Source organism: Malaclemys terrapin, chromosome 4 (assembly GCF_027887155.1).
Source record: "Malaclemys terrapin pileata isolate rMalTer1 chromosome 4, rMalTer1.hap1, whole genome shotgun sequence".
In the NCBI taxonomy this organism is placed as follows: Eukaryota; Metazoa; Chordata; order Testudines; family Emydidae; genus Malaclemys; species Malaclemys terrapin.
The window spans coordinates 61,471,701-61,480,527 of NC_071508.1; the positions used below are offsets into that span (position 1 = coordinate 61,471,701).

At 48.6% G+C, this 8,827-nt stretch overlaps 1 protein-coding gene across 1 annotated transcript; it reads left to right on the forward strand.

Moving 5' to 3' along the window:
- The first annotated feature begins 2,168 nt into the window (after positions 1 to 2,168).
- LOC128836143 (immunoglobulin-like and fibronectin type III domain-containing protein 1) lies at positions 2,169 to 5,870 on the forward strand. Its single transcript, XM_054026159.1, has 5 exons — positions 2,169 to 2,258; positions 3,240 to 3,285; positions 4,288 to 4,465; positions 5,062 to 5,180; positions 5,765 to 5,870. Exons 2-5 carry the CDS (start codon positions 3,272 to 3,274, stop codon positions 5,868 to 5,870), a joined length of 417 nt encoding a protein of 138 aa, XP_053882134.1. The 5' UTR covers positions 2,169 to 2,258; positions 3,240 to 3,271.
- The last annotated feature ends 2,957 nt before the right edge of the window (positions 5,871 to 8,827 follow it).

Below are 8,827 nucleotides of genomic sequence, written 5' to 3' on the forward strand. Positions count from 1 at the left end.
ACTCTTGCCCATGCGCCAACCCCCCAAACTCCGCCCACAATTCCTTTCCACTTTCCAGCACTTCTCAGTTTCCCATTCACTCCACCCACTCGGACAACTTTCCCAATGATAGCTGGACCTACACATAGCTGTGAAAGTCTTCCCTTCCCTGGTTCCTACTTTCTCACCAAGCATCTGTGTGTGTTTGTGTGTGCTGTTTCTTGTGCAATAAAAGCAAAGTTTTATAATGTTTATAATGTTTATAATGTTTATAAGATTTATAAAAATAAATCATCTTTATTTTTTTCCTACAAGGTGAGATTGCAGGCACCGCCAATACATGCCCAGGCATTTTAATCACTTGCATACTGGAATATAAGACCCCCAAGTATCACCATTGCCCTCTAGGAAAACTACATGTAATGTAACATTGAAGCACCTCTGACAGAGATCTGTTACTGGTGCTCATTGTCCAAGTGCTGTCTCAAAGCCTCCCTGGTTCAAATAGCCCACCTCTGGGCTCCTCTAACTGCCCTGGTATCTGGCTGCTCAAAATCAGCCGCAAACGGTCTGCCTCAGCGCTCCACCCCTGAGCAAACCTTTCACCCTTAGCTTCACAGAGATTATGCAATGTACAGCAAGTGGCTATGACCATGGGAATATTATCCTCAGTGAGGTCTAACCTGCTATAAAGGCATCGCCAAATCTGCCAAAGGCACATTCAACTGTCATCCAGCATCTACTTAGCCTGTTGTTGAACCGCTCCTTACTGCTCTCCAGGCGTCCCGTGTAAGGTTTCATGAATCATGGCTGTAAGGGGTACACAGGGACCCCAGGATCGCTATGGGCATTTCAACATCCCGCAATGTGATCTTGTTAGGAAAGAAAGTCCCTGCTTGCAGCTTTCTGTATAGGCTGGTGTTCCTGAAGATGCGTGTGACATGCACCTTCCCAGACCACCCCACGTTGATATCAGTGAAACGCCCCTGGTGATCCACAAGCACCTGCAACACCATGGGAAAGTACCCCTTCCTATTGATGTACTCCATTGCAAGGTAGTCTGGTGCCAAAATTGGAATATGTGTGCTATTGCCCCTCCACAGTTTGGGAAACCCATTTTTGCAAAGCTGTCCACTATTTCACACACATTTCCCAGAGTCAGGGTCCTTCGTAGCAGAATACAATTTATTGCCTTGCACACTTGCATTAATGCCGCCCCAACAGTCAACTTCCCCACTCCAAATTGATTCGCGACTGACCGGTAGCAGTCTGGAGTCGTCAGCTTCCACACACTGATTGTCACATGCTTCTCTACTGAGTGGGCAGTTCTCATTCTGGTGTCCTTGTGCTGCAGGGCTGGGGCGAGCTCCACACACAGTTCCAGGAAGGCAAGTATCAGAGGGGTAGCCGTGTTAGTCTGAATCTGTAAAAAGCAACAGAGGGTCCTGTGGCACCTTTGAGACTAACAGAAGTATTGGGAGCATAAGCTTTTGTGGGTAAGAACCTCACTTCTTCAGATGCCAGTAATGGAAATCTCCAGAGGCAGGTATAAATCAGTGTGGAGATTAGTTAGTTCAATCAGGGAGGGTGAGGTCCTCTGCTAGCAGTTGAGGTGTGAACACCAAGGGAGGAGAAACTGCTTCTGTAGTTGGATAGCCATTCACAGTCTTTGTTTAATCCTGATCTGATGATGTCAAATTTGCAAATGAACTAGAGCTCAGCAGTTTCTCTTTGGAGTCTGGTCCTGAAGTTTTTTTGCTGTAAGATGGCTACCTTAACATCTGCTATTGTGTGGCCAGGGAGGTTGAAGTGTTCTCCTACAGGTTTTTGTGTATTGCCATTCCTGATATCTGACTTGTGTCCATTTATCCTTTTACGTAGTGACTGTCCAGTTTGGCCAATGTACATAGCAGAGGGGCATTGCTGGCACATGATGGCATATATAACATTGGTGGACGTGCAGGTCAATGAACCAGTGATGTTGTAGCTGATCTGGTTAGGTCCTGTGATGGTGTTGCTGGTGTAGATATGTGGGCAGAGTTGGCATCGAGGTTTGTTGCATGGGTTGGTTCCTGAGTTAGAGTTGTTATGGTGCAGTGTGTGGTTGCTGGTGAGAATATGCTTAAGGTTGGCGGGTTGTCTGTTGTTAGTATTATTATTATGGTGGCTGTGTTACCTAATGATTTTTTTTCTTTTATTTCTTTGCTCTATCTCCTCTCCCAACTCATCAGTTAGTTTCAAGAAAACAACAAAACCATTCCCCACTGAGCCTCAGGAGGGTAAGTGTGAAGAACAAGAGAGCTATCTATATTATGTTCTATGAATATCATAGGCACTTCAGTTAACCTGCTTGATATTATCCAGCCTGGCTGCAAGAAGCAGAATCAAAGGAGACTGTTAGGGGAAACAAACAAGAAATAGAACAATGGCAAAGAAAAGGTCCCATCAGAGAGAAACAGTGGGGAAGCTAATAATAAGAGAATGTCCACCTGTCTGGCTCCAACTCAGCTAGCAAGGTTTATTTTTCTCAGGCCCACGTCTGGGATCAAAGGGGATATTAAACTCTTAAAGTCCCTGGCCTAGGAAGGAAGGGGGATTGAGCAGGCAGTAGAGGCTAGGGATGGATCTTTGACGGAGAGAGACAGAGAATGCTTCAGGAGCTGTCTGTCTTTCTCAGGAAAAGGGGTGTCTGAGCTGAGTGGAACTTACCCAAAACTCACAAGAAAAGAATAAAGTTTAGGTAAGACCCAGGTGTATAGGCCTTTTGTTGTTTTATCCTTTTTCTCTGCTTGTTATGTACCTTTGGATGAATAAATAGTGCTTTGATTTTGAAGAAGCCATTTCTGAGTCACTCACAAGCCCCTGAAGAAAAATGGTTTGCAGGTGCCAAGCCCACTTGGACCTGTTGTGTTAATGTGGTTGGGAAATAAGGGGGCTGCCACCCAGAGATCCAGTCCCAGCGTGGCTGCTCGGTGGGACAGGTGAGAGGAAGACAGGCCTGTCACCTAAAGGGTGCCCTAGAGGGACTAAAAGGGATCGAAAACACAGCTTGCCATTTAGCTGCAATAGTGCGTTTTCAGCTAAATTTTCAGAAGTGGCCTAAGATGTCTCAATTTGGACACCTATTAGTGGAGAGATCCCAAATCAGTGGCCGCTTTGCTCCATGGTGGCCTTCGTTTTTCTAAAGCTCTTTTTGGTTCTGTGTTACGTCCTGTTGGGTGACTCCATTTTCACATCCTACCATTTCTTTTTTCTTATAGACCTGAAGAAAGAGTTGCAGGACTTCAGGAAAATGTTAAGGAAGCGGTGAGTGGCCCCGAGGCAGGACCAGTGTCATAAAAGAGGCTTGTTTAGCCTTTGTGGCAGGGGTGACTATCCACCCTTCACAGACCATCCAGGCAACACTACCTGCTTCTGCTTGCTTGGAGTCACCACTTGGAAAGTGCTCTGCTACTGGCTCTGGGGCTGAGGGGCCAGTGCTCTCCAGTAGGAGGCATCTACAGGGTTGTGCTGCTGATACTGTCTTGGATCCCAAAGTTTGCCTTGAGGGATCTGTGTCTCTTCTGCTCCTGCATTTTAGCTCACACTGAACTTATTGGGGAAATGGCTGAAAAAGGGTACAGAGACACGTGGCATGTATCTCAACAATAACACCTCTGGCCAATTAAGGAGCAGCATCAATGTGTCTCAGAAAGAGTCCCATCCGGTCTAGTCTTCATTTGCTGGTGGATATGACCTCCAGAAAGGGTGGGGATGAAGAATGAAAGAGGGGTAAATTAAGTTGCGGAGGGCAACAAAAATGATTAGGGGGCTGGTGCACATGACTTATGAGGGGAGGCTGAGGGAACTGGGATTGTTTAGTCTGCAGAAGAGAAGAATGAGGGAGAATTTGATAGCTGCTTTCAACTACCTGAAAGAGGGTTCCAAAGAGGATGGATCTAGACTGTTCTCACTGGTACCAGATGACAGAACAAGGAGTAATGGTCTCAAGTTGCAGAGGGGGAGGTTTAGGTTGGATATTAGGAAAAAAAATTTCACTAGGGGGGTGGTGAAGCACTGGAATGGGTTCCCTAGGGAGGTGGTGGAATCTCCTTCTTTAGAGGTTTTTAAGGTTCGGCTTGACAAAGCCCTGGCTGGGATCATTTAGCTGGGGATTGGTCCTGCTTTGAGCAGGGGGTTGGACTAGATGACCTTCTGAGGTCCCTTCCAACCCTGATATTCTATGCTTCTATGATTCTATAAGAGGAAAGAGGTGCTCCCTGTTGCCTATCTAAACTCCCAGCGTTTCCTCCTGTGACTGTTCCTTAGAACTCCACTACCCACACAGAAGAAGGAAGTTGACATGGAACAGGTCTGGCAGTTGCTGCTGAATGCCGATAGGAAGGATTATGAGAAAATCTGTTTAAAGCGTGGGATTGTTGACTTCCGTGGGATGCCGAGGAAGCTTCAGCAGATGAAGAAGGACAGAGAGGACAAGCAACAACAGGTAAGACAAACCTTGAAAACCATTGGATTTCAATGAGACTTAAGCTCCTCAGGGCCTAAATCACTTTAGAAAATGGGATTTAAGCTCCTAAGTCACTTAGATGCTTTTGAACATTTTACCCAAGGGCAGCAAAACATTAGTGGCAATACAACAAAGAAGGCTCAATTCCAGCCTGACCTGTGTGTAACTCCTGTAATTTCAGGGGACTTCACTTTGCAAGGGATTGGTGGAATTGGTACCAGGGAGCCCATTTTTTAAAACCTGGGTGCTGAATTTTGTATTGGGTGTCTGTGATGGATATTTGTGCACCTAAGTGCTGATTTACACACTCAAATGTAGAATTAGGTCAACCCATAGCGGCAACCGTATTTGAAAATTGGACCAATGGTGTTTGTTTTGTGTATGAGTGACCACGAGGCTGCTGGGTACTATCCAGCTTGCCTAAAGCAGCAAAAAGTGGAGGGCTAGTGCTGTTCCTTTTGCTACACTGATACAGTGGTGCGTAGAGTAGGTTCCACCCCATTTTGACAATCTCATGGCAGATCTACCAAAGCCAGCCCTATCATATACCATGTGCTTGTGCCTGTCCTTCACAGTATATCTACAGTGTCACAAACCTCAAACACATCAAGGTCAATAAGGAGGGGAGTGCTACATTCCATCTAGAGATGGACCTGAAAAATCCTGAGAGCAGAATTTACCTGTACAAGGTAAGGTGGGAGATGGAGTGGCTAGATCAAGCCATGCTGAGATTACAGTGGTCACTTAGATCTGACTCATAACATGCCCGATTCACTGTGCAGCAGCTGAGTGTGTAAGAATTGCTTTATAATGTGTCTCTCAATAGCAACCCCTTTAGTTGATTAAGGAGCATAATTGAAGTGGGAGTCCCATCCAGTTGTCCTCTGCTGGTGGATGTGGCATGAAATCTGAAGCGCAGAAGATGAAGGGGTTACAATAAAGATTCAAGTCCATCAGGGTCCTCCATGGAAATTCAAGAACCCCACAGGCAATAAATTGATGCCTGCCGTCTCAAATCAGCAAATTCAGACTAGTCTCATTCATTTTGCTGGGCATTGTGTCCCTGTCTTCTTTCAAAGAAGGAAATTAAAAATTAGACCTAGTTACAGAAGTTCACAGCCATGGTCATTAGGTCACTGATGGTGCAGGTGATTTATGAACAGTAGGATGATCACATGGTGCTGAGTCCTCTTCCTCATTTCCTGCTGCTCCATTGCATTCAGAAACAGCTAAAAATACATTACATATTTTTCTAATATGCCTTTCCTCTGTATGCAGTTTTTATAGCTGTTTTAGAGACATTTATGCAGTGCCAGATGAACTCTCCGTGCAACGTGTATCAAAAAGAGATAAGGGGATCTTTGGCTGTATGAACAAGGAGTGATGAGCAGCAGTGGCATAGCCAGCTTCTAAGAGGAGGGGGAGCAAACATAAAAAAGGCGCCCCCCCTTGGCTCCTCCACCGGCCGCACCGCCCCTCCCCCCCCATGGCTCCTCCGGCCCTGCCGTGCCACCCTCGTGGTCCCCCCCCTTGCTCCTCCAGCTGGCCACCGGCTGCTGGCCACCATGCTGCGCCCCCCCGCTCCTCCGGCCGCGCCTGCCGCCCCCCCATGGCTGCCGGCCGTGCTGTGGGTCGCCAGCCTGCGCCCCCCCCGCTCCTCCGGCCGTGCCCGCCACCCCCCCATGGCTACCGGCCACGCTGCGGGCCGCCAGCCTGCGCCCCCCCCCCACTCCTCCAGCCGCTTTTGGAAAGGCGGGGGAAGCAGCTGCTTCCCCTGCACCCCGCTAACTACACTACTGGTGAGCAGTAGTAGCGAGGTGGGTTTACCTCTGTGTACTGCGCACATTTTTAACAGCGAGCGTGATTAACAATTGGAACAAACTACCAAAGGAAGTGGTGGATTCTCCGTTTCTTGAAGTCTTCAGATCAAGACTGCATGTCTTTCTGGACGATATGCTTTAGCCAAACACAAGTTACTGGACTCAACACAGCGATAACTGGGGAAATTCTCCGGCCTGTGTTATAGAGGAAGTCAGACTAGATGATCGAATGGTCCCTTCTGCCCTTAAACTCTGTGAAGCTATGAAACAAATTGGTGGGGAAGTGGTCCATGCAGCCACAAATGGTAGCAGAGATTGTGAGTAAAATCAAAAATTGGAGGGCAGTTTGATCACAAGCTATTCCATCCACATTAGGAGAGCGTCTAAGCACCCTGAGCATTTACATCTTCAAAGCTACAATGAGAAACTAATTAATTAAGCCTCAAAATGCCATGTGAATCAGGCAAATAAATATTTTTTCCTCATTTAAGAGAGTTCTGTACAGGGCTCATTGTGAAGTCAGTTTTCATAAGCAATGAGCAGCAACTGCCCATTATCAGCAATAATAGGCTATAGGGCAGGGGTCGGCAACCTTTGGCACGCGGCTCGCCAGGGTAAGCACCCTGGCAGGTCGGGCCGGTTTGTTTACCTGCCGTGTCCGCAGGTTCAGCTGATCGCAGCTCCCACTGGCCGCGGTTCACCGCTCCAGGTCAATGGCGGCGAGCCGCGTGCCAAAGGTTGCCGATCCCTGCTATAGGGCCAACAAACGTGGACAAAGGTGATCCAGTGGATAGAATGTTAGGAAAGTAGGGTTACCATACGTCCGGATTTCCCCGGACATGTCCGGCTTTTTGGTGCTCAAATCCCCGTCTGGGGGGGAATTTCCAAAGAGCCGGACATGTCCGGGGAAATAGGGAGGCATAAGCCAGGGTCTGCCCAGCACGATCCGCCGGGTCCGCAGCGCAGCCCAGCTGCCCCAGCTACAATGCTCAGGCGGGAAACGGGGGAGGGCTCGGGCTTCCCTCGTGGGCGGGGGCCCCCCGGCCACTGGGGGACCCTTCCTGTGGCCCCGTTGCCCCGGGCGGCTCGGAACCCGGCGCCGCCGTGGGAACTGTTTCCGCCGGGGACAACAGGCTGGGGAACGTGCTCGGCGGCGGCAGGAAGGAGGCTGTGGCCAGGGCTGCAGGGACCCGCGCCGCCCTGGTCACCGCTGAGCGTCTGAAGCCCCTGCCAGGCAGAGGCTGCCGGGTGAGCGGGAGAGCAGGGTAGGTGGGGGGCGCAGAGGCTGCAGGACGAGGAGGAGCAGGGCAGGCAGGGGCATAGAGGCTGCAGGGGCAGGGCAGGCGGGGGGCGCAGAGGCTGCAAGGGCAGAGGGGTGTGGGGGCTGCAGGGCGAGTGGGGAGCAGGGGCTGCAGGGCGAGGAGGAGCAGGGCAGGCAGGGGCATAGAGGCTGCAGGGGCAGGGGGTGCAGCTGGTACCAGCTCTCCTGATGTTCTGGTTCAGAGCCTGAAAGATAGAAGCTTGAAAACAAGTTAGCACAGTGCTTCCACCATGGCAGAACCTGCTTAGTTTCTGCCACAGTGTGTTTGGTACTTGGGGCTGCACAAATGCTAATTAAGTGGTGCATTTTTTGAGAGTGTAAATCCTCCCTTTCTCTCAGTAAAAGGGCGTTAACACTTTACCTAGAAAAAATTTTTTGGTTTAAAATCTCCAGCCATTTTGCCATGGCCTGGAGAGCTGAGGCAGAAGTAGGCACTGTTGTTAACTGTTTCAATGGCATTTTGGCCCTGGGAGGAGGAATTTACCCAAATATCCCAAATATTCCCCTTCCCAATCTCCAGAGGGGTCCCAAAGGTCTGCCCCCTTCTGGGGTCTTAAATGTTTTTTCTCCTGATGTTACTGCTGCTGTAAGATTTGAGAGTGCTGTTTTAACTCTCTGTACCCAACCTGTTTTCCAGTTTCTTTATCTGTTGCTTGCCTGGGCCCGATTCTGCTTTTTCCAATAAACAGTTCCTTTCCATGGGCACAAGCCTTGTTCCATTACCAATTTAGCAAGGAGGGTGGGCTTTCCAACTAGCCCCCACCCTTCCTGGTCCCATTCCTTAAACATTTTCTTCAAAATTGTGAAATTACCACAATATTACTTACAAAAAAACAAAACAAACAAACATGAACCACACTACACTGCCCAAACTCCTATATTCTTCAGAGTTTGGTTTAACAGAATAAGATCTGTATCTTATGTTTTTAACCCACTCTGGGCCAGAGGGAGAGAAGCTAAGCTTCCCTTTGTATTGGTCGGCCTTCTACCACTGAGGGTTCATACACCAAAAATAAAAACTCCTCCCAGAGGCAGAGCGAGAAACCCTAAGTTCTCCCCTTATGCTCAGTCATGCTACGACTGAGGATGTATGCAGCTTTTTTTGAACATTTTTAAAAGCTTGTTCAAACTTTCCTCTCGCTCCTGATATCGTTCAGCGAGTGACACAGCCTAGATTCTGAAATCGTAGCTTATTAAATT